Raw genomic sequence first — 27,192 nt, 5'->3', positions numbered from 1 at the left:
ATGACATGGGCAATGTACTTACACTTTTCAGTGGTAGTTTAAGGAATGACATGGGCAATGTACTTACACTTTTCAGTGGTAGTTTAAGGGATGATATGGGCAATGTACTTACACTTTTCAGTGGTAGTTTAAGGAATGACATGGGCAATGTACTTACACTTTTCAGTGGTAGTTTAAGGAATGACATGGGCAATGTACTTACACTTTTCAGTGGTAGTTTAAGGGATGATAATGGCAATGTACTTACACTTTTCAGTGGTAGTTTAAGGAATGACATGGGCAATGTACTTACACTTTTCAGTGGTAGTTTAAGGGATGATATGGGCAATGTACTTACACTTTTCAGTGGCAGTTTAAGGAATGACATGGGCAATGTACTTACACTTTTCAGTGGTAGTTAAGGAATGACATGGGCAATGTACTTACATTTTTCAGTGGTAGTTTAAGGAATGACATTGGCAATGTACTTACACTTTTCAGAGGTAGTTTAAGGAATGTCATGAAAAATATTCTTCCACTTTCCAATGGCAGTTTAAAGAATGACATGGGCAATGTACTTACACTTTTCAGTGGTATTTTAAGGAATGACATGGGCAATGTACTCAGGGTATTCAATAAGAAATTAGAGGACAGGCTGTTCACTAAGTTGCTCATCCAAAAGGGGGGGGGGGAGTTTAAAAGACGGTATGGGATTTTTCTCATTGTTGAAGGGTGAAATTATACGAGAGGAATGAGAATACAAAAACATAATTTTATGAGGCAATATGATGCTTCATTCTTTACTTGAAAGAGGTAGATTTTTTTTATTAATTATTTTTATATTTGACCTACATATATCAGTGATTTTCCTAGTATTTAGAGTAAAGGGCCAAGGGCCCATGCAGTTGGGAATACAAGTTCCTTAAATGTTGGATTTGGTGAAAATATATTAGTTCATTTATACTGATGGTACACAGCACTAGTCGTATGTAACTTGGAAGTGGGGTTTGAAGACATGGTCCCCAAGAAAATTTTGAGAAATTAGGTGCAGAATTCTGCATTCTGAGAAGGAAAAAGTCATAATTGCATAAATTAAAAAAAAAGCAAACTAAGGCAGGACCCATCCTATCATTGCTTCTTTTTTCAACAAGAGGGCTTAAGATCAGAAAGGGTAAAATATAACAGAAAAATATTAAGAGAGCCTTTTCCCTAGCCTTGGCACTTACCCTCCCTCCTCCTTCAGTAAAACTAATGGGGAAAGTTTCAACTGAAAATAAAAATGGGAAGGATTCCTCCTGGTCATAGGCTTTTTTTATGGCCCCATCCATAGCAAATGGGCAGTGAAAAACCAGAGCTATATATACAATTAGTCGACTACTACTAGTTCCAATACAAGCTGCTTCAAAGAGAAAAAGTCCAAACTTGAAAAAAATTGGGCAGAACACCTCCTAGTCTAGGCACTTTTTTCAACCCCCTTCCCTCCCCAAGAGTTAAAGGGTGGTGATAATTAATAAAATACTTGTTACATTATAAAAAGGTCATAGAAGGCAAGCTTGGGCAGGCCTCATTTATTTATAAACATGAGACTGTACAAACCTTCTTTTAAATCTCATAACTTCACAAAACTTAAAAAGTCTTACCTGTTCATGGTTCCACTTATTTTGTCCTTTTTTATAAAGAAATCATTTATCCTTGTTGTTCTTTTCATTTCGTTTCATTTAATTTTTGACATTTAAAAAATTACCTCCTAAAACTTTTCAACATAGTTTTAGTTATTTCAAGGTCTCTCTTGATTTTGCCATTTACAATCTGGATCATTCAGGCGATTGATTGAATAGTGTATTTGAATGCAGTAAAATCTTTTAAGTGATTCCGATTTTAAGTCAACACCCTGATGGTTTAGTCGGTTTTTAAAAGGCATCGTAGTTGTAAAATCTATAAAACTAATAACCATAAGGGACAAAAAGGTTAATAAAAACTCTGTTTAATCTTATTTTCTTCAAAAATATTTATTGGTTCATCATTTGAACCAACAATTTCCATCTTTTGAAATGGCGACATTTCGCCGGGTGCCGGCTCTTATTGAAAACCCTGGTACTTACACTTTTCAATGGTAGTTTTAGGAATGGTGTAGATAATGTTCTTCCATGAACATCTGAAAAATTGTTGATAGCATCATACAGTCTTTGTAGCTTACTTGGAATATTTTTGGCTTCAACTCTGCTGAAAAATGGAAATTAGAAAAAACATGTTAGAAACATAATAATTGCTTGATATTTTCAATTTGATGGAAGTGTACTAATTGTTGCTATGATCTCAACTTAAACATACTTCCTCAAACAAAAAGCATGATAAACTGTTTATATTTGATTGTACAGAGGATTAACTTATTCTTTTCTGTAAAACTGCAACATAAACATTATGTATATTTGAAAAAGATTAATTTAAGAAATTTCCTGTATAGTATTCTAAACTTATTATGTTAATACAAGTTTTGTATCAAAAAACAGAAATTTTCTACCAGACATTTCTAGATTTGGATTTCATCATTTCAATATTAAATTTCCATGTACACTGTGTGAAAATAAAGAAGAGCATACTTCAAATCATACAAGTACCCTAAAAGTTCAATATCAGAGAACTTTTAGAATCGTACACAAACCTTTTACTGAGTGCTTTCCGGGCCTCATTAGTCTGGCAAATATTTTTCCATTTTAATTTCAAAGCTTTCTGTAATGTGTTAGCATCATTATAAACCAAGGATCCCTCCTCATTGTAACGACGAGCATTGTTAAACATCAATTCAAAATCAGTCAGTAATACATCAGGATTAGCATACTGAAATAAACAGTTCAATTCACAGTAAGAACATCTAATGAAAAAGCATGAGCATGTGGCCAATTTACACAGAAAAGATTGAATGCAGGATTCAGAAAATAATATTTGGAATATAAATATTACAAATAAATTTGGTCTATTTATTGACTTTTGACCTAAGTGATCTACAAATTACAAGGATCTAACTCTTTTCAAAATAGCATAGTTTACATTTGTTAAATTAACAATCTTTAACAATCTTATAACAGGTGGCTTCACTTAAAATAGATCTTAAATATTTAACTTATTCAATTTTTATTTCGATACCAGTCAATTCAACTTGTATTAACAAGGCATTCTTTGTACAATTTTTTCTTAATTATTTAAACTACTGAACAACATTACAAATGGTATTCTGTTTTATCTTAGACATTTTAAAATCCTATTTTTTTAAATAGGCTTTTTGAATAACGAAGATAAGTTACAATTTATCTTACTAGTTAAGATCTTATTATAATTATCTGTTCAATTATTGCATAACAATTGGAAATGTACTAACATGGAAGTTTATTATAACAGTAAGGAACATTAAATTTTACCTGGTTAGATTTGATTATCTATTCTATCATTGTATAACAACTAGATTGTTACATATACCACCATGGCAGTGTGAGTTATAAACATAAAATTTTACCTGGTTAGATTTGATTTTCTGTTCTATCATTGTATAACAATTAGATTGTTACAGATATCGCCATGGCAGTGTGAGTTATGAACATAAAATTTTACCTGGTTAGATTTGATTTTCTGTTCTATCCTTGTATAACAATTAGATTGTTACATATATCGCCATGGCAGTGTGAGTTATAAACATAAAATTTTACCTAGTTAGATTTGATTTTCTGTTCTATCCTTGTATAACAACTAGATTGTTACGTATACTGCCATAGCAGTGTGAGTTATAAACATAAAATTTTACCTGGTTAGATTTGATTTTCTGTTCTATCCTTGTATAACAATTAGATTGTTACGTATACTGCCATAGCAGTGTGAGTTATAAACATAAAATTTTACCTGGTTAGATTTGATTTTCTGTTCTATCCTTGTATAACAATTAGATTGTTACGTATACTGCCATAGCAGTGTGAGTTATAAACATAAAATTTTACCTGGTTAGATTTGATTTTCTGTTCTATCCTTGTATAACAACTAGATTGTTACATATATCGCCATGGCAGTGTGAGTTATAAACATAAAATTTTACCTGGTTAGATTTGATTTTCTGTTCTATCCTTGTATAACAACTAGATTGTTACGTATACTGCCATAGCAGTGTGAGTTATAAACATAAAATTTTACCTGGTTAGATTTGATTTTCTGTTCTATCCTTGTATAACAATTAGATTGTTACGTATACTGCCATAGCAGTGTGAGTTATAAACATAAAATTTTACCTGGTTAGATTTGATTTTCTGTTCTATCCTTGTATAACAATTAGATTGTTACGTATACTGCCATAGCAGTGTGAGTTATAAACATAAAATTTTACCTGGTTAGATTTGATTTTCTGTTCTATCCTTGTATAACAACTAGATTGTTACATATATCGCCATGGCAGTGTGAGTTATAAACATAAAATTTTACCTGGTTAGATTTGATTTTCTGTTCTATCCTTGTATAACAATTAGATTGTTACAGATATCGCCATGGCAGTGTGAGTTATAAACATAAAATTTTACCTGGTTAGATTTGATTTTCTGTTCTATCCTTGTATAACAATTAGATTGTTACAGATATCGCCATGGCAATGTGAGTTATAAACATAAAATTTTACCTGGTTAGATTTGATTTTCTGCTCTATCCTTGTATAACAATTAGATTGTTACGTATACCACCATGGCAATGTGAGTTATAAACATATAATTTTACCTGGTTAGATTTGATTTTCTGCTCTATCATTGTATAACAACTAGATTGTTACGTATACTGCTATGGCAGTGTGAGATATAAACATTAAATTTTACCTGGTTAGATTTGATTTTCTGTTCTATCATTGTATAACAATTAGATTGTTATGTATACCGCCATGGCAGTGTGAGATATAAACATTAAATTTTACCTGGTTAGATTTGATTTTCTGCTCTATCATTGTATAACAATTAGATTGTTAGGTATACCGCCATGGCAGTGTGAGTTATAAACATAAAATTTTACCTGGTTAGATTTGATTTTCTGCTCTATCATTGTATAACAATTAGATTGTTATGTATACCGCCATGGCAGTGTGAGATATAAACATTAAATTTTACCTGGTTAGATTTGATTTTCTGCTCTATCCTTGTATAACAATTAGATTGTTAGGTATACTGCCATGGCAGTGTGAGATATAAACATTAAATTTTACCTGGTTAGATTTGATTTTCTGCTCTATCATTGTATAACAATTAGATTGTTAGGTATACCGCCATGGCAGTGTGAGTTATAAACATTAAATTTTACCTGGTTAGATTTGATTTTCTGCTCTATCCTTGTATAACAATTAGATTGTTAGGTATACTGCCATGGCAGTGTGAGATATAAACATTAAATTTTACCTGGTTAGATTTGATTTTCTGTTCTATCATTGTATAACAATTAGATTGTTACGTATACCGCCATGGCAGTGTGAGATATAAACATTAAATTTTACCTGGTTAGATTTGATTTTCTGCTCTATCATTGACATGTCAATAGGATTAGTAATGACATCATAATAATCAGGATATTCTTTCTTTGATGGAAGCTGCATGAAAATAAATCTCAAAGGACGACTTTCATTGTCCTAATGAAAAAAGAAGAAATCATACAAGAAATAGCTATTATCAACTCCTGCAATATCAATATTATGACAATTAATTTGTAAAAAGTCATTTAAATGGCAAAATTAACATTTTTCAAGCTCAAAGTAACAGTCTTAAGAGTCTTAACAACTTTCCAATGAAAAGAAGATTTATTCAAAATGATCATATTTTTTTATTAAATTAGTGTTAATAAAATAGAATACGCCTTACATTGTAATCAAAGACACATTTATACAATGTCATTAATCGCTTCCTGAGAACATCAGGATTAGGTTTACGTCCAGGACGTTTCTTCTCAGCCTCTGGAATTCTTCCAGGTTTCTTTATAGGAATACTTTGATGACTGTCCTCCTCAAATAACTCACGAGATACTTTCTGAAAAAGTCAAATAGATTTTTCAAGATTGTCAGATATTACTGGTACTTATATATAATTACAATATGTCGATCATGTAAGAAAATCTGGTTAAAGTTTTCTCATGACAATAATCTGCAAGAACATCATTCATTGTTTAAACATCTCTCATAAATAACCTAGAAAAAACATCAAACCTTTGACCTATAAATATTGGATCAACTGTTACATAACAATGGAAATACACACAAACAAAAATTTCAAATTAACCAACCGTTAAATATAGTGTGAATTTGACATGAGAATCAGAAAATTTCAACTTTCTTTTAAATTAAACAAAATGTTTCACTAGACAGTGCCTTGGTAATAATATGATTTGATTGTTGATGTCTGATTCATAAGCTAATGTTAAAGTGCTTGAACTAATGTTTCAACTGCGAGGCAAAGTTGACCATTCATGGTTTTTTTCTGTTCTAATTTTGACCTGTTTCCCTTCCTGTACACTATTGCTGCACATATAATGTAAATGTGCTAAATGCATATTTCTCAATGTTAATTTGAATTTGATATAAAGCATCCGCTAAATTTAGATTACCCATTATGAAAAATGCAACAAAGGCATGAGGTCAAATAGTCACCTCTCTGGGCATGGGAAGATAATCGAAGAGAAAAAGCAATATATTAGGTCCGAGACCACAATTATTTCGTAGTGCATTTCTTTTAGAACATAAATGAAAATGTAAAAAATCACACCTGCACTTTCTCAATGAAATTTTTACAGTGTGTTGTACTACTTTTCGGACAAATTATATCAAAACTATAAAAAACTTCATCGGCTCTAACTCAAAATATGGACATTTTATGTTTAGGGCGTCTTGAAATCTTTTGACAGCTTCAGAAGTGCTTATTTTTAAACTTTTTCAGCTGGACCAAATCACTACTTTCCTTTAAAATTCTGGACCCAAATTTTTTTACAGTGTAATTTCACTCCCCTATTTGCAATTTGAGGCATTAAACACGGAGAAACAAATTTGGAAGGGGTATAAAAATTAATGGCAATTAACCCACTGTCAACACTAGGGATTATATTTGTGGACAACGAAAATCAAGGGACGACAATTGTGGTCTCAAACCAATATAATGATTTTTATTGTCATCAGTGTTAATCTGAGCTTAACACTATGACTTGAACTTGAAACCATTTAAAACCATTATTATCTTTAACTTTAACTTTTTCACATTATTTAACTTTTTAATTTTTATATTTTCTAAATCTTGAAATATTTAGCTCACTTCCATCTATACCAGCAATGCAGCAAACTGCATGACTAGTTCCAAAACACACACACACAATATGCATTAAACAACATAGCAGATCTCAAATGTTATATTATTCAAGATAACAAAGTATATCCTATGTAATACAATGCTTCAAAAGATAATCAAAACTAATGCAAGCACAAGATGAAAATAAACTTTCATTTGTTAGAAGCCCTTCAAATTTAATTTGATGTGTCTTTACATCAAATAACATGAATGTAGGTCACAGTAACTAGCTTTTGATGTGTGAATGTTATACAAATGCATCACTTCAGCAAGTAATATGGTTTTAGGTTAATAAGTATCAAAGAACTGAAGTTGAATATAAAACTTTTTTATTGTTTTCAAATAAGCTGTACATAAACTTGATAATTGTAAAATTTTATTACACGACCGCAGAGGTTGAACCCTGGACAGTTGGGGCAAATAAGGACACAACATTTAAGCTTGATACAGCTCTGAATTTGGATTGTGATTACATAGTTGACACAGCATAGGTTTCTGACATAGAATGAATGTGGTCTAAGAACTTAAACTTACAAACTTAAAATTTTTAAATTGGACATTTACCTATTACTAGAACACACCCGCGAAATCGCGGGCTTTCAGACCGTGGTTGAAAGTATGTAAAGTGTTGTAGGAAGAATTTTGTTTTAATGACTTGAGAATTTCAGGAAAAATATCAAAAGTCATAGGTACTTGGGGACAGGAAAATGGTTTTTTTTATCTCTCCTCCTTTATTTCCATAATTCCCATTTTTTTTGTCTATTAATTTCATTATGAACATACATTTAGTATATTATGAACATTCAAGTCAGGAGCCTGTAATTCAGTGGTTGTTGTTTGTTTATGTGTTACATATTTGTTTTTCGTTCATTTTTTGTACATAATTTAGGCCGTTAGTTTTCTCGTTTGAATTGTTTTACATTGTCATTTCGGGGCCTTTTATATCTGACTTTGCTCATTGTTGAAGGCCGTAAGGTGACCTATAGTTGTTAATTTCGGTGTCATTTTGGTCTCTTGTGTAGAGCTGTCTCATTGGCAATCATACCACATCTTTGGGACAGGATAATTGTTTTTCTAGCCCGCCTCCTCCTTTTTCCCAAAAAATTCCTATTTTTTTGTTTGTTCTCTATTAATTTTAATAACACATGAATAATTTTAGCGCTTATCTGTATATTATAAACATTCATAAAGGGGCCGGGGGGGTGGGGGTGGGGGGGTGGGGGGTCGGAGGGGTCTCGATCCCGATATCCCGGGCTTAAAAACATGAAATCCTGAGGTCCCGAATTTAATAAAAATTAAATATCCCGACATCCCGAAATTCGAAAAAAGAAATCCCGAAATTCCGAGCTTAAAAACACCTGATCCCGACGTCCCGACAAAGGTCCTGTATTCGTAGTATATGTATGTTAAAAACGCAAACCGGAAGTCTAATCTGACTTAAAATTTCGTCCAATGACGGAAACATATCCGGACGCCTTTTTTCTCGTTTTTCTCCCAAAATAATTCAATCTGAATAATCATATGAATGGATGACAAATGCGACTATGCACTATACCTATAGGACACAGAGGCATGATGATTAATTTATTGTGGAAAGAAGAGAAGCGACACCCAAAATGAGGTCTTCTCGTTTAATAATATAGATGGTCCAATATCCAAAATCTAAATACATGGTTAGATTCAGCATATCATAGAACCCCAAGAAATCAATTTTTGATGAAATCAAATAATGTTCAATTTTAGACTCTTTAGAACTCAATGTGAATCAATTTGATAACCGGGCCCAAATATTAAATAATCTAAATACATGGTTAGATTCAGCATATTGAAGAACTCCATTTATTCAATTTTTGTTGAAATCAAACAAAGTTTAATTTTTGACCCTTTGGACCTTATTGTAGACTGATTTGAAAACGGGACAATACTGTGCAATTGAATATTTTTTGCTATTGCGCAAAACTGTGCAATTGAAAATTTCTTGCTATTGTGCAATATTGTGCAATTAGATATTTCTTTCTATTGCACAACTGTACAATTGAAGATTTCTTGCTATTGCACAATACTGTGCAATTGAAAATTTCTAGCTATTGCACAATACTGTGCAATTGAAGATTTCTTGCTATTGCACAATACTTAATATAATAATTTTGGACCCCGATTTGGAACAACTTGAAAACTGGGCCCATAATCAAAAAACTAAGTACATGTTTAGATTCAGCATATCAAAGAACCCCAAGAATTCAATTTTTGTTTAATCAAGCTAAGTTTAATTTTGAACCCTTTGGACCTTAATGTAGACCAATTTGAAAACAGGACCAAAAATTAAGAATCTGAATACATGGTTAGATTTGGTATATCAAAGAACCCCAATAATTCATTTTTTGATGAAATCAAACAAAGTTTAATTTTGGACCCTTTTGGCCCCTAATTCGTTGGAACCAAACCTTTCTTTTGTGGTCATAAACCTTGTGTTAAAATTTCATAGATTTCTATTAACTTATGCTAAAGTTATTGTGTAAAAACCAATAAAAAATGCTTATTTGGGACCTGTTTTTGGCACGTAATTCCTAAACTGTTGGAACCAAAACACCCCAAATCAATCCCAACCTTCCTTTTATGGTCATAAACCTTGTGTTTAAATTTCATAGATTTCTATTTAATTTTACTAAAGTTAGAGTGCGTAAACCAAATGTCTTCGGACGACGATGATGACGCCAACGTGATACCAATATACGACCAAAATATTTTCAATTTTTGCGGTCGTATAAAAAGGACATAAACAAAAATATATGCTTCTTTCTGAGGCAGATTGTGAGCTTAAATGATCGGTGACTCCATTTTTTATTTCATTTTTCTATTAAGTATATGATAAAGTTCATTTATAAAAAAATATAGCAAAATCCTATATTAATTTTTTTTTTAATTATACCCACGTTCCACCTTAATATTAGTACACACTACAATAGTCAATATATAGAAATATGCTGTCATAGTCAGAAAATCAGTTCATTGAGAAAATTTCAGAATGATACATATAATTACAGATGAATGGAAGAATAAATATTAATTGAAAGTGCTGGACAGTAAGCAGGCCATCGACCTTCAAATCAGCCAATACTTCATGAATGAAGAATCTGTTTGTCATCAACAATGAAGCAAAGCATCTCCTTATTTTATGTGATTCAGGTTGGAGGAATCTTCTTGCCATGACCACAATCACATGTTTGCCCTCCAACATCTCAAGAGCAACTCAATCTCCCTCATCATCTTTCACTTCAATAACCTCTATCCACAAAACATTATAATTTGAAGAAAAACAAATAAATGATTTTTCTTTTTTTTCTAAATATAGTACAAATTTTGAGAAAAAGAGAATAACAGAAGTGACATCTGAACAACCAATTAATGCCATAAATGACTTCAAGCACCATTTACAAAGTCTGTAGTTTAAACATTCTAATTATTGCTAAATTAATTTACATGTAAAATATCATGCCACAAAATATATTGTTAATATCAAATATGCAAAAAGAATGAGTCAAGTAAGATTATGGTATTTCAATAAATAGAATTAGCATGCAAAATATAATTTTTGAATTATTGGGTTTTCATAGAGGATTTCATGATGAATATGAATGCTGAAATAAATATCTGGAGCTGGCATGTCAGTTACTGCTGGTAGTCCTTTAGTAATTAATGTTGATCATTATCATTATGCTTAGTTTCTACTATAACTGTTGTAAAACCAGAATCAGACTTCTTTTAAACAGTCTCACTGTGTATTTGTTTATTCCACATTGGCTAGATGTATAAGGGGAGGGTTGAGATCTCACAAAAAATGTTGAACCCTTTGTTTTTTTGCACCTGTCCAAAGTCAGGAACCTCTAACCTTTGTACGTCTAGTGTGTGTTTTTTTAAATTGTAAGAATGTGGTTTTTTTTAATTTTAGAGTGGCCTCCATTTTTCTGTACAAGTATACACTATTGTAAAGGGACCACCTAAAACCTGCCTCTGGGTACAATTTATTCTCGCTGTGATGAAGACCCATTGTTTTTCATTTTAGATATAATTTTCCACAATACTGCATTTCAATCTCATTAAAAACAGCTGTTAGTTTTTGCTATGATATTCTCCACCAAAGAGGGAGTGTAGAGTACCATAACATTTTAATCAGATTGACTACATTTTGAATAATCTTTCATACAGAAACCAAAAAACAGTTGTCTTATTGTCAAAAGTCATTCAATGTAAATACAAATATAAATATAAGTCAGAATTTTCTCTTCAATTGAATGGTGAAATCATCATATTACATTAAAAGCATTAGGTGTCAAAATACTTTGAGCATGTTATTACATCAATAAGTAAAATAATTGAATACTAACTACAAAGGTTGTAGTTCATGGGTCACATTACATAATTTCTCATACATTAATACACATTGGAAACTATAATTCTAAATTACTCATTCTAAACTGAAACAAACACAGCATTAATCAAAATATATGATATTCAAAATATATGCAAAAGAAAAGAAAGTTCTAATCTACTACAACACTCAAAGCAAATAAAAAATACTGTCTCAGACAACTCTTATCTAAATAAATAGGTTCCATATTGAATCAAATTTGTACCTCACTGCAGCTTTAAAATAGGCTCTACAAAAGCATTGAGATGACCAAGCTCCAGAACAATAGTTCTATGGGGCAGCATACTTATAATCTCACAGATATTTGAAATACAGGTTAGAAATTTTATCAGTTTATAACAGATATATAACTTATCTATGTAATTATATGTAAGCTATTGATTCAATATGAACAAAAATTGGTATCTGGACAAAGTATCTAAAGCAAGACAACATCACCACTCACCGGGATACAGGGCACCTCAAAATCAACGCTATTATCATCTAGTATACTAAAGTCCTATAGTGAACAAGATATATAGGAAGATAAAGTATGTGGTGGAAACTAAAACTAGGCTAAAAAATCAACTTTAAAATAACAAAAAATATATTAGAGAAATAAAATGTCATAATTAAACAAGTTTTTTTTTAGTCTTTAAATGCCTTACCTGATTAATGTATATGAATAATTCTGTCTTATTCTTAATTAATAGCCATTGCTGTGAATTTTACAGAACATGTATTCATGAACTACAGCAAAATTTTAGATCAGACAAAAAAGAAATAACAAAGTCAGGGTAACATCTTTGTCCTTAGATAAGCTAATACAAAAATAGCTTTAGGATAAATTATTATAAGTCAGATATTGCATAAAGTATGCTCACTAACCTGTCATCAACACATATTACTGACAGTTGTCTCCTCTAAAGTTGACAGTTATTATGCTAAAATGAATTGTCCCCAGATTTTATTCAAATATTTTATATGAAAGAGACCTGGACCTGCGATTAATTTTTAAAGTCATTTATTCTTTGTTTAGTTTTTGAGATAAAAACCAAAAATTGCTGTTCTAGCCATCCATGTTTGTTAATATATCACATTCCTGGATACAATTTTAAAACTAAATACCCTAAGGAACAGTAGGATAAAGACTTTTAAAAAGTTTAAGATAATGGATGTCAGAGACAACAAGTGATGAAAAAGCTCAAATGGCATTTTAGGAACTATTTGAACTAAAAATCATCATAAATATTAATTAAGTATCTAAAATTAAGAATTAAAGTATATCCAAAACCTAAAAATACTAATATATTTCAAAATATAATGGCAATAATTTTGAGTGTTCATTATGATATCAATATCTTCTTCAAATCTTGTCATTACATTTAAAATATAATAATGAACATTATTTGTTACTGAGCATTATGATAACTATGGCAATCTGACTACAAAGTCAAGTTTTGAATGAATTTTCTACATTATCAACTGGCCATTTTAATAATCTCTTCTCATTTTCATTGGTTTAATTATAACCGATAATGAAATATTGCAATTTCCATTTTTTAGCATTTCATTTTTCTTTCTTCTATTATGTTTTGAGAATTATCAATCAGATATTGTACATGTCTGCACTTCACATAAAGTTTAAATACCCTCAGATTCTTTTTACCCCATTTTTCATTGTGTACAACTGCACACAAACAGCACATGCATTAGTTTGCCAAGCAGTGTGTGCTGCAGACACCGTGTGTACATGTAGCCTGTGTGGTTGATTTTGGAATACTAATGAACATGACATGCTATGATTCATGTAGGATTTTTTTCTGAACGTTTGACATTTTATGTATACATTGTTATACTAACCTTTCCATCCAAATCCTTTTTCTTGTCATATAAAACTTTTTGTAATATCACAGCATCCTGTAAAGAAATAAACAATGTTTACCGGTACTCTGAAAATTTCTTTCAAAACAAATCAAATAAACAAACTATTTTAATTATCTAATGAAGCATTCAATAATTTTGCTTATATATCTAAGACATGCTCCACACAACATTATTTGTTAAATAAAAGAGATAAGGACCTGTATGTATACAAGTCATGTTTTAGGCTCCAAATATCCTCCAATCAGGATTTGACCTTTGATTTATAATGGTTTACTTTTACAAATTGTGACTTGTATGGAGAGTTGTCCCATTGGCATTCATACATCTTCTTATACCTATAAAACATCTGAAAGATTCTACTGTTATAGAATTTAAAATTCTGATCAACTTTTGAATTCAAGGGGCCAAAAAAGTGAAAACATCATACAGACTTCTTAATAACAAATGATATATAACATTTACTGGTATTTGTAATGTGTTCTGAAAGTAAGATATATTTTCTGTTACATACCTGGTGGATTTTAGACTCCTCTTTATTATACTGTTTAGCATTTTCAAACACAAGGTTCAAATCTGTGGCTATTTTCTCAATTGTTCTGTACTGCTTATACTGAAATTTTTAATCACGTTTTAGTAAATTTTCAAATGATGATATCAATTCTGTAAAACAACCAATACAACTTTTGTTTTTATGAAAATGTGTAGTTCTGTTCAGGTCTGTCCTTTCAAGCATGTGATTAATACAAAATATATATGCTTTTACTACTTCCATAAGTTTTTAACAAATCTTTGTAATAAAAGAAAACTTTGTACATTTATCTATTACTTTTATTTTGATAGAATAGAAACACCACAACACAGAATCTTTCACAACAAAATTCAGCCTCTTATTTTTAAAAATATTAGAAACATTGAAAAGAAAATGCAATCATACTTGATGTTATTAAAGTGAAGTGTATTTTTCAAATTTTCTACACCATATGGTTGGAAATAATGTTATATAACAAAATAATGTGTCTGAGCATATGAATGCTCCAGCTCAAGACTTGCATTTTTCAAAAAATCTAGAATGATAAATGACTCACATGGAGAAGGCATAATTAGTTTCCTCAACGTAAAAATTTACTAAAGGAATATTGTTTCTTGAGTTCTCTTATGTTTTCCAAACAGTCAAGAAGTTTGCTTTGCATAGAACATTTGAACATTGTGATCAATAAACCTTAAACCTTAAAACATGCTAACCTTAATCTTCTTTCTGATATTTGCTAATGACATTGGTCGATCTATTTCATCATAATAGTCTGGATAAAACCTGTAATACACAATCAAAAGTGATGAACACAAGAGAACAACTAGAAAACTTACATGTCAGCAAGGTCCTTTTTTCAAGATACAGAAACAAAAAATTAGTTTTCAAGCAACAAAGCCAAACAGGTTCCTGTAACACTAATTTTCATGGATATGGTGGTACCAGAGAAAAAGGAAATTTAATTACAGTGACTTGACTGTTAGTGTTGCTATTCACCAATTGCAACTCATTCAAAATTTTGACCCAATTGCAATTTGTTTTATTAAATCAAATTGTTCAACTGGTCAAAAATTTGAACAAACTGTTCAGCCAAAATGTGAAAGTGCAAAGTGATAAAATAAATCATACTTACAATCCTATAAGTCTGTAACTCCACTGTATTGATGTATTTCCTAAATCAGTCTATCAATCTGTATAGTTATATTTTTGCCATTACCATACTAAAGGTGAACTGTTTTATTTTGAATTGCTATAAAAATGTCAAAACTAAGCTTTTATAGAGTTTTTCTTTCGAAAAGTATTCTATATTTATAAGAATCACACACTATGTGAATAAAAACATTTCATATTCAGTAAAATATTTGAAATTGCAATATGTTTGTAGGAAGGGGAGATAATCGCTTTTTGGTTTCAAAAAGTCTTTATTCAAAAGAATAGTATTTTAGGTTATCTCCCCAAGGAAGCATATTGTTATTTCATACATATTTTACTGAATATGAAATGTTTTTATTCACATAATGTGTGATACTTATAAATATAGAATACTTTTCGAAAGAAAAACTCTATAAAAGCTTAGTTTTGACATTTTTATAGCAATTCAAAATAAAACAGTTCACCTTTAGTATGGTAATGGCTGTAATATAACTATACAGATTGATAGACTGATTTAGGAATTACATCAATACAGTGGAGTTACAGACTTATAGGATTGTAAGTATGATTTATTTTATCACTTTGCACTTTCACATTTTGGCTGAACAGTTTGTTCAAATTTTTGACCAGTTGAACAATTTGATTTAATAAAACAAATTGCAATTGGGTCAAAATTTTGAATGAGTTGCAATTGGTGAATAGCAACACTAACAGTCAAGTCACTGTAATGCATAAGGAAAAACATATTTATGGATGAAAAATTAAACAAAATAAATAATAATAAATCCATAATTTTTAAATCCCGCAAACCAATGATTTTTGTTCTTATTACCACAAAAATTGATACCCCAAGTAAAATAAAAAAAGATTTATGATGGTATTTCAAAGATAAAATCGGCACCTTGCATGCAGTAAAAAGAACTATTTTATTTTCTAATTTCTTCTAGTTCAGTCGGAACAAGTGTATATATATTATCTATTAACCTTCTGCTTGGCAGTTTGACAAATGGCTCATAAATTGTCTGTCCATTAGCATCACGGAAAGATTTGACAGCATTAAATATTGTCCAGAAAGGGCTCTCATTATCTTCTGATGCGACTGTTTCAGCCCCAGAATCATCATCATATTCCATCTGACTATTTTCTAGCATGCTATCCTCATCCTCATCAATTTCATCGTATTGGACCTGAGGAACATCATCGTCTGTGGGGTACTGTAAATCAGCACATATATCTGTCATCTTTATTATCATCTTAGTTTCTCTTTTCCTTAAATTAAAAAGATTACATTCTTGATAATACATCAGCTTAAGAGTAACAAGAGTCATGGATGCACACTAAGTTAAAGGATGAGTTTTCTTGTATTGATTCTACTTGAGAAAAAAATTCATATACAAAGGAAATGGCAGTGGTTATGTATTTAGTGATACACATGTAATTTTTACATGTTATAAAGAGAAATTTTTATAATAATTTTTGATTCAATTGTAATATTTTTTGTTTCTCATTAAGAAATCAGACTTTTAAATGAAAATGATTTCAGCTTTTTGTGAAGTACCGGTTAATAAAAACAAAGCACTTAATCTTAAGTCAGAGCATGTATTAATTCACAATAACATGACCTGATTTTTTTTTATTAAGTTTTAAACCTTTAAACTCTTCCTTGGAATTATCAGACTTCACATACAAAACCTGAATGATAAAGGTCACTTTGTTTGTTTTTCATTCAATCACTTCCAAATATTTGAAAGCAAACAGGGGGGTAAAGGAGTAGGACCAGTAAGACCCCTTTTTGGCCCCAAAATATAGCAGTTTTACAAAATTGTTAAAATGTAAACTTTTAGTTATTTATTGGACAGTAGAATGCTTCTGGTACATAAATATGGGCTGTTTTTGACAATACAATGCACATATATCGGGTACTAGCACCATTAAGTCATGCTAAATTACTGAAATCTTTACAATTCTAGCATTTTAGTTAAATTTTAGACGGTTTTCGTGTAAAACGAAAGTGACCGCAGTCGTGTTCATCCTTAATATTGAAATGTAAGTTGTAGTTCATGATAAAACATAACATATATAAATGTTGAGGATGAAAACGGATCCGGCCACTTTCATTTTTGACAAAAATCATCTGAAAAGGGACATTTTTTGGCATATTTGGTAAATTTTTAATATTTGAGCTTGAATCGGATCGTTTTTAATGACTAAATTAGTTAAAATCTTTCACATAAACTAATTGATTGAAATGAAATAGACACTTTTACATACAGGATTATCCTCCTGCATGAATGGGTTAAAACAGACTTAGACTGCACTTCATGTCTGGCGGGACCGACTCGTCTGCCATTTGTTATTGTTGTTGTGCAGATTACGCGCCTTTTTTTAAAAGAGGTAACCAAGCAAGGGAGATAAACAATACGGTGAATGATGCATTTTGATGATTTTACTTTAGTGAATAACATTTTTAAGTAAAAATTTCCAAACTTTTTATTCACTGAAAGAGAAAATATGTATCAAATGATTTCAAATATAAAAAAAATTGTGTGCTAGGCATCTGCTGTTTACAAAAAATCAATATCGAAGTTGAATTACTTTCCATGCGTTACACTGTTGTCTATGCGGACAGCGAATGCAATCAATCTATTTTTTTCTAGACAAATATACCATACATTGATGTAATACTATGGTTTTGTCACTTTTATTAATGGATTACAAAGTTCCCAAAATTTCACCATATTCTGTGTATATGGACTTCTCAGTTTTTATTTGATTTGCCTGATTCTTACACGGACCTGTACTTAAGTGTTTAAAAAGTGGTCAAAATCTTTTGTCAGATGAACCTGATATTTGAGGCCAAAATCGATCCTTACCGGACCTACTCATTTGTCCTAACAATACAAATGTGTATCAAAAATAGAAAGTAGGAATCAACCAATTAAAACAAGTTTCTAAAAGGGAAATCCTATTTTTGACAAAATATTGACCCATATGCAGATATTTGATTGACTTGGGGTTTTTTCATGTAATACTTTAACATTTCTACTATTCTTCTATATCTGTGAAGCATAGACAACAGTATGATTTTTTATTTCAAGAATAACCTTACTTCTTTCTATCAGACAATGGAAGCTGTGCTCTTTTTGTTTGTAATTCTATCTTTTTGTTTTGAACAATTTTCTTTATGGTACAAGCATCCTGAAATAAATATAAAAAATACATATCATAAAGCATATAATTTTACAGTGTTGGGCACAAACAGATACATTTATTCTCAAGCTATGGATATGTTGTTGTTTAAGGCTTTGAATCACAAATACCTAAAATGTTAAACTAAAAACTGTCCAACACATATGTCTATATTAAACATGTATGTATGTAATCCTTGCCTTACACACAGTAGTAATCCAGAAATCTGGGTCAGAGCCCTAATTTGGTTTATACTTTTAAAACAATGAATATCTGTACTAAGTGTCATGTTGATGTTGCCACAACTGCATGGCAAAACTACCTGAAACCCAAACTTAAACCATCTAATGGAATGACAGATGCACAGGAATATAATGCCCTTCTTCTATCCTATGGTGGCATAAGCAAGTTGACAGCTGAAGGTAATATTATAGGATTTGATCAACAGTACCTTATATATGAGTGACTTAGGTTCATTAAAAGTTTTAGCATTCTTCACCATTTGCAACAGATCTCGTTCTACTTCATCTAATGACCTGTAGCGACCATGTTTTATATTCTGTGCAATCATCTTCAGGTCAACTGGTTGTTTAATTATCTGGTAGTACTCTGGGTATTTCTGAAATGAAATGTTAATAAAAAGTATAAACAAGTGAAACTGCGAGCTACTGCTCACTGATGATACCCCCGCCGCAAGTGGATAATATTAATAGTGTAAAAATATGCAAGTGTTCGGTAAACAGGAAGTTGTCGAGTGATGAATCTGAAAACGCATCACACGGTATAGCTGACTTATATAAATCCTGAAACCAAATTTCAGAAATCCTTGTATTGTAGTTCCTGAGAAAAATGTGACGAAAATTTTCAACTTGGCTATCATGTGTAAAATCAGACAAGTGTTCGGTAAACAGGAAGTTGTCAAGTGATGAATCTGAAAACGCATCACACGGTATGGTTGACATATATAAATGTTGATACCAAATTACAGAAAGGGTGGATGTGTAGTTCCTGAGAAAAATGTGACGAAAGTTTCATGGGACGGACTGACTGACGGACTGACTGACGGACGGACGGACTGACAGACAGAGGTAAAACAGTATACCCCCCCTTTTTTAAAGCGGGGGTATAATTAAAGATAAGATATCTCAAAAATGTGACGAAAGTTTCATGGGACGGACTGACTGACGGACTGACTGACGGACGGACGGACTGACAGACAGAGGTAAAACAGTATACCCCCCTTTTTTAAAGCGGGGGTATAATTAAAGATAAGATATCTCAAATAGACTAGTTTGTCTACAAGGGCTTTTCCAGTTAAAATACCTAGGGATAAACCATTAACTGAATCTTAATTATTTGTTAATATATAAAAATTAGCGTAACCGATGATATACCCCATGGTCACACTTCTTCTAACTTTCTGACTTGTTAAGGTCCCAGCTATGATGGATTTAAACATTGTACTTATAATGATATTTCTGTATAAAGGATAAATGAAAATATTAAAATTGTAATGTAAACTTACTGATTTAGGAGGCAGCAACTGGAACACAGTACTAATATCCCTATCATTATCCTTGGCCGTCACAACAGATCCAAATAAAGCCTCAAAATCTTCAGGGTCATCCAGCTGATCATCTAATATCTGAAATAGAATAAACCTTTGATCAATTACTCTAAAATATGGACAAACATTTGATACTATTTAGAATTAAAGAACCTTTATAAACACCCTCACATACAATGTACCCCACACCCCCACATTGTCACTGGGCAAACAAAATCTCACCATATTCCTAAGTAGAAAACTCACACAAACTCCTACAAAATCAATTGACAAATATTTCTTCTGCAAATCTACATGTTATGTCCTCATTTACTGTAAAGTTTCATGAAATTCTGTTGCTTAGTTTCAAAGGAGTTGCACTGACAACGAAGGATTTTCTACCTCAGGAATAGATTACCTTAGCTGTATTTGGTAAAACTTTTAGGAATTTTTGGTCCTCAATGCTCTTTAACTTCGTACTTTATTTGGCCTTTTAAACATTTTTTGATTCCAGCGTCACTTATGAGTCTTATGTAGACGAAACCGCGTCTGGCGTAAATATAAAATTTTAATCCTGGTATCTATGATGAGTTTATTTTTTATGACAAACCATTGCAGTAGTATCTATAAGTCACAATTCTAAGCTTTATTGAACATAAAAGTGGCCTTTATTTATGGACAACTACACTACATCTCATATATAATAACTACAAACATTGAGGAAAGTTGGGGTAAAATTATATTAAATTCGACCAAATGGTTTCAAGAGTTCTTTTAAACAGATTAGACAAGGTGAGCCAGATACCAAGACAAGTATAAAATATAGAAATGCAGACCTTGGTATCATCACTTTTTTCTTCTTCATCTTCATCATCATCATCACCCTCCATTGTAGAAACTTTCCTTAAACTTCTACGTCGTCCCGGATCTTGTTTAGAGGATTCTCCTAATGCTTCAGCTATCAGCTCATTTCTTGTGTTGACGTACAAATCCCACAAATCACAAGCATCCTTATATTCTTGGCTGGTTTTCTAAAATAATTTACTATTCATGAAATCATATCTATCATAATGAATACACAATGGGTAACTTGACATCTAGTGCTGTTTAGTTTACCTCCTTCTTGAGTTATTTCAGGACTTGAACTTGTAAGACCTCATGTTTTCTTAGGGCTTGCTTTGACCCAAGAACCCTATAATGATTGAATGGTTTAATGTTTTTGGAAGTATGATTTTGATGTTAGAATACTGGCACACACATTAAAACTACCTTATGATTTTAAAGTTTGAATACTAACACACATTTAAAAACTACCTTGTAATATGATTTTGCATTAGTAATCATCAGTTCCATATCAGCTGTTAACTGTTCTATTTCTTCATACTCTTCTGTTTTCAGTTTATGACCTATCTGTAGGAGATCTATAGGTGTTGAAACTACTTCATAGTAGTCTGCTGCAGTTCTACAAATTATCAAACAGAAATTTAAAGTAATTTACTCCTTATGTATCAACGCATAAACAAAAGTACATGTATGTCAGATTTTTCTACATGAAAATGATATTTGCAAATCTGGACCCCAAATTACAGGATGGAGTAAAAAAAAAAAGATTTTTTGTAGAGTTCAGTTATTGAAAGACCAAAACAATTAAAGTATCACTTTACACTATTAAGGTCTACAACTCAACAACTGTATAAGTTAAAATTGTGAAATTGAACTTGACTTTCATTTAAAAGATTTAGTCAAAGCAGTTTCAAGTTATTTCAAGGAAATTGTTACTTCCTTTCATCACTTCTTATAGGGATAAAATCAACGGACAAAATTCATGTATATTTTGTGTTTTAAGTACATTTGTATTTTTATTTCAGAATTTCTTTAGTTTTCTAGTTGGTCATGTGTGGAGTAAAGAAAGTATTGACTGATAACCAAGTCAGTCTGCCTAAAGATTGCCCCCACTATGTACTTGCTTTTGGGGATAGTGGTGGCTACCTTACACTAGACTGAACAAAAGGGACAAAGGAAAACTGATTTGCTATAATTCAGAAAGTCCAGAAAAAAACCTCTTATAACTCCCTTTGCAATGAGAAAAGTTTGATTACAAAGTACCCATAACCTGACATTCAATTATAACTAGATCTATTTGACATTTTTACTAACTGGATCAATATCCCAACAAGATTCTTCGATTAAAACTCTTTGACTCACCTTCTTTTGGGTGCCCTGATAAAAGTTTCACAGAGAAAGCGGCTATCATCTGTTTTATGATTACGTATTGTTTCATACAGCTCTTGACAAATCTCAGTCTACAACGAATGTAAATTTTCATGAAATATTATATATATCAGGCCAAAAAAAAATATATGTCTGTTTCCTGCTGCCAAGGCAAAAAAATCAGGGTCGGTAGGTTGGGATTTTTTTTTTTTTTTTGCACTCCCTGTCAGATTTGCAGATGGTTAAATGTCATGTTTGGTTAGGGTCCTGTACCCTAAAATCATTTAATCTCTTTAAAGAAGCTTTAATTGATAAATCCTCCCAGTGCCGACATTTTTTAAACCTTAATTGTAGCACATTTGTGCTGGGAGCAGCCATTTTGATTGTTTGGGTATAGTAAAATACGGATCTGGATCGGACCGGAAACGAATTTTTCCGGACCGGAAACGATTTTTTTCCCGGAATTGAATAAAAAGATCTAGGGTCGGGGGCTTTGAGTCAGGGTCGGTCGGGAAACAGGAAACAGACATATATTTTTTTTTGGCCTCATTGTATATTAATATTTAATATGTACATCTAAGATCTATCTTCAGTATCGAAATATATTTATATTCAAACATTGCTATAAACATATATACATTCAGTGTTCTCCCCAGGATTTTTTGATAGCGCTGTGGTAAGCATGCGATGATCGATTCATTCACCATTTTTACATAATGTTACATTTATATATAACTACCATGTTGTTGATATTATATTTTATATTAAAAAACCTGCATTTTGTTTACATATGCTTTTACTAAAATGGAAAAAAGTTACATTTTAAATATTATGTTTTAAAAATTAAAATGACTAGATAATTTATATGATTTCATTTCATTACCATCCTTCCAATTGTTTTGTGTGAGAGTAAGTATGCACTTTTAGTTGTTTGACTTATAAACTAGTTATACATCCTTTACAACTTCATAAATTTACTGAAGTTTTCAATGACCATGATGACAAGATTAGTATTTTTTCATTAACTTTTATTAACATTTCTAGCAAATTACAACTTTTCAATAAAAATGAGTTTAGTATTTAAAAAGAAGAAATGAAATTGCCCTTTCAATAATATTCAAATGTTATCAATGACTTGCTTAAAAAAGGCTAACATGTTCCAAAATGAATATGAAAGAAATCCTATGTAATTTTTTTTTTAAAGATTTTTATCTTATTTTTAACGTTGAATTACCAATCAAATAAATTATGTTTGCCAATTGAAACAATTACCACATTTAGAGGTTGTGTTTGAGATCATTTTATAAACATTTGAAGACTTGCCACCAGATAAGTTTGTCAAGATTTGACAATACTTCTTTTAGGACTTTCCCTCCCAAATTATCTCTCTTAATGGCTAACACAACTTCCTGTTTACATCTGAGGCTTATGTAGCATGAAATGCCATTCCTTATCCAAGCCATCTTATGTTTATATTAAATTTAAAGCATTATCTAATTGATATATTTTGATGATTGGTTGACAATTATCGATATTTTCTACATATTTACACAAATTTTTCGTTTCGTTTTTTCTCTGATCCAATGGATAGACATTAACTTATCGTAAAATACGGACTTGTAATGAATCCCTTGATAACATGAATGCTTCCTTGAAGCAATACAGGTTCAACAGCGGTTGTAAACGTAACCAGATGCTCCGCAGGGCTCAGCTTTATACGACCGCAGAGGTTGAACCCTGAACGGTTGGGGCAAGTATGGACACAACATTCAAGCTGGATTCAGCTCTAAATTTGGATTTTGATTAAATAGTTAGACACAGCATAGGTTTTGGACACAGAATGAATGTGGTCTAATGAACTTAAAATAATTTTTTTGTCTTTGAGTAACCACTATGCTGTTGAATATTAATCCTCTCAAAAAAATGTTTGAAGAAATTCTTTTTATTTATGAAATCTGAAATGAGAACAAATTTAACCCCCCCCCCCACCACCATTTTTTTTTCACATCCCCCTTTCCCTTTTTTCAAAACTGATCTCAATTCAAATTTCTAATGGAGTTTGCAACAATAACTACTCATTTAAATACATCATAAAATATAAAAATGTAACAAAAAGTGCTTGTTATCACTGAATGGTAAAGATTGTTTTAATTTATCAGTTGGTAGTATAAGTGAATATACATTGTGTATTGTATAAAACAATGATTACAGTTGATTCAACTTCTATTCTGGACAAAGAAAGATAACTCCAATCAATTGAAAATTTCTTGCTATTGCACAATATTGTGCAATTAGATATTTCTTGCTATTGCGCAATACTGTGCAATTGAAAATTTCTTGTTATTGCACAATACTGTGCAATTGAAGATTTCTTGCTATTGCTGAATACTGTGCAATTGAAAATTTCTTGCTATTGCACAATACTTAATATAATAATTTTGGATCCTGATTTGAACCAACTTGAAAACTGGGCCCATAATCAAAAATCTAAGTACATGATTAAATTTAGCATATCAAAAAAGCCAAAGAATTCAATTTTTATTAAAATCAAACTTAGTTTAATTTTGGACCCTTTGGTATTTAATGTAGACCAATTTGAAAACGGGACTAAAAATTAAGTATCTACATACACAGTTAGATTTGGCATATCAAAGAACCCCAATTATTCAATTTTCGATGAAATCAAACAAAGTTCAATTTTGGACCCTTTGGGCCCCTTATTTCTAAAAACCTGTTGGGACCAAAACTCCCAAAATCAAACCCAACCTTCCTTTTATGGTCATAAACCTTGTGTTTAAATTTCAAAGATTTCTATTTACTTATACTATAAGTTTAATTTCGGACCCCGATTTGGACCAACTTGAAAACTGGGCCAATAATCAAAAATCTAAGTACATTTTTAGATTCAGCATATCAAAGAACCCCAAGGATTCAATTTTTGTTAAAATCAAACTAAATTAATTTTGGACCCTTTGGACCTTAATGTAGACCAATTGGAAAACGGGACCAAAAATTAAGAATCTACATACACAGTTAGATCCGGCATATCAAAGAACCCCATTTATTCAATTTTTTATGAAATCAAACAAAGTTCAATTTTGGACCCTTTGAGCCCCTTATTTCTAAAAACCTGTTGGGACCAAAACTCCCAAAATCAAACCCAACCTTCCTTTTATGGTCATAAACCTTGTGTTTAAATTTCAAAGATTTCTATTTACTTATACTAAAGTTATGGTGCGAAAACCAAGAATAATGCTTACTTGGGCCCCTTTTTAGCCCCCAATTCCTAAACTGTTCAGACCTCAACTCCCAAAATCAATCCCAACCTTCCTTTTGTGGTCATAAACCTTGTGTTTAAATTTCATTGATTTCTATTTACTTATATTAAAGTTATTGTGCGAAAACCAAGAATAATGCTTATTTGGGCCCTTTTTTGGCCCCTAATTCCTAAACTGTTTGAACTAAAACTCCCAAAATCAATCCCAACCTTCCTTTTGTGGTCATAAACCTTGTGTCAAAATTTCATAGATTTCTATTTACTTAAACTAAAGTTATAGTGCAAAAACCAAGAAAATGCTTATTTGGGCCCTTTTTGGCCCCTAATTCCTAAAATTTTGGGACCAAAACTCCCAAAAATCAATCCCAACCTTCCTTTTGTGGTTATAAACCTTGTGTTAAAATTTCATAGATTTCTATTCACTTTTACTAAAGTTAGAGTGCGAAAACTAAAAGTATTCGAACGACGACGACGACGCCAACGTGATAGCAATATACGATGAAAAATTAAAATTTTTGCGGTCGTATAAAAATAATGAAATAATCGTAGTTGGTTAACAAAAAATGGCCAAGACCACGCTGTCAGAGAAGGGGTAAGACTTCCTTCATATAATTTAGAAATTAACTTTTCAGCACCAGAGACATGTTTTATTATATGTCTCTGTTAGCACTGTTCATTACTTTTATGAAGTTTCTGCATCTTTTTAAAGCGAAAACTCGAGGAAGGAAATGTTTATTTGGCAGTAAAAGTTTTGCAAATAGCGCCATTTTGTTCATTTATTGAACTGGCCCCTCCCATATTTGACTATGTTGGGTGAATTAACGATCTCTCGGTTATTTCAACCAGTCGATCACGTGATCGGATTGCGTACAAAATAATACTGGAATTTTAAAATTCAAAAACAATAGCGCTGATTTTGATTGGATAGCGCTGCGGTCTGCCCAAATACCACAGCGGTAAATTAGGATAGCGCTGAACAACGCGGTGCTAAAACGGCCTGGGGAGAACACTGTAACATTGTACTGTTTTTTGTACATGCTCTGGCATCCTCCAGGTTTTTAGGAGTTACAATGTAAGATACATGTATACTCTGGAGTCTACTACACACATTCTCCATTTCAAATGTGCAAATGCTTACTCCCAACAGTTTTGTCATAAATTGATTGATTCATAAAATCTATTTCTTCATTCTTGTATAACTTCAATCTGACATCTGAAATTGCCATATTTCAGTTTTTCAATCAGCATCAGATAGAGTGATTTTTAACTTAATCAATCGGTTTTTACTTAAATACAATACAAATACAGAAAAAAAATAATGAAGTTTGTTTAAAAAATCAACATAAAAGTTTGGATTAAAAAGATTTTTCAATCAATGACAAAATGCATTTTTCATACTCTTAGTAAACGGTACTTACTGGACTGTAATGTGGTGATTTTTTACGTCTCTTAGTTTGACTTGATGGACCAGCTGGGGGACCAGGAGATTCTTCTCTATCTTCACTCTGCTGTTCACCAATGGCCGATATTCTTTTTCTTTTAGCTCCCATATTCTATCTAAAATGTAATTAAAACAATAGAAATTAAAAGAACCTTTGAAGAGCCATCTGAGCCCCGCTCACATGCACAATGCCCTCCACAATGGCAGATTTTGATATATATAGAAATTCTTAATTT

The 27,192-nt window shown here is 31.4% G+C and overlaps 1 protein-coding gene across 13 annotated transcripts in view; it reads right to left on the bottom strand.

Moving 5' to 3' along the window:
- The window catches only part of LOC143043917 (protein polybromo-1-like), a 60,822-nt gene that overhangs the window by 30,744 nt on the left and 2,886 nt on the right, over positions 1 to 27,192 (bottom strand). For 11 of the 13 annotated variants that reach the window (XM_076216053.1, XM_076216042.1, XM_076216047.1 and 8 more), the window contains exons 2-17: positions 26,934 to 27,072; positions 22,233 to 22,330; positions 21,342 to 21,489; positions 20,864 to 21,058; positions 20,007 to 20,126; positions 18,933 to 19,100; positions 18,402 to 18,490; positions 16,277 to 16,561; positions 14,854 to 14,923; positions 14,123 to 14,221; positions 13,588 to 13,644; positions 12,191 to 12,244; positions 5,847 to 6,011; positions 5,486 to 5,617; positions 2,642 to 2,817; positions 2,082 to 2,202 (exon numbers count right to left, since the gene is read on the bottom strand). In XM_076216053.1, coding sequence (XP_076072168.1) covers positions 2,082 to 2,202; positions 2,642 to 2,817; positions 5,486 to 5,617; positions 5,847 to 6,011; positions 12,191 to 12,244; positions 13,588 to 13,644; positions 14,123 to 14,221; positions 14,854 to 14,923; positions 16,277 to 16,561; positions 18,402 to 18,490; positions 18,933 to 19,100; positions 20,007 to 20,126; positions 20,864 to 21,058; positions 21,342 to 21,489; positions 22,233 to 22,330; positions 26,934 to 27,065 — 2,109 coding nt within the window. In that variant the 5' untranslated portion in view covers positions 27,066 to 27,072. The remainder of the gene's footprint in view (positions 1 to 2,081; positions 2,203 to 2,641; positions 2,818 to 5,485; positions 5,618 to 5,846; positions 6,012 to 12,190; positions 12,245 to 13,587; positions 13,645 to 14,122; positions 14,222 to 14,853; positions 14,924 to 16,276; positions 16,562 to 18,401; positions 18,491 to 18,932; positions 19,101 to 20,006; positions 20,127 to 20,863; positions 21,059 to 21,341; positions 21,490 to 22,232; positions 22,331 to 26,933; positions 27,073 to 27,192) is intronic. The other 2 variants (XM_076216046.1, XM_076216052.1) reach the window with 2 other exon arrangements.

Source organism: Mytilus galloprovincialis, chromosome 1 (assembly GCF_965363235.1).
Source record: "Mytilus galloprovincialis chromosome 1, xbMytGall1.hap1.1, whole genome shotgun sequence".
NCBI lineage: Eukaryota > Metazoa > Mollusca > Bivalvia > Mytilida > Mytilidae > Mytilus > Mytilus galloprovincialis.
This window is presented reverse-complemented; position numbering and strand designations above follow the sequence as displayed.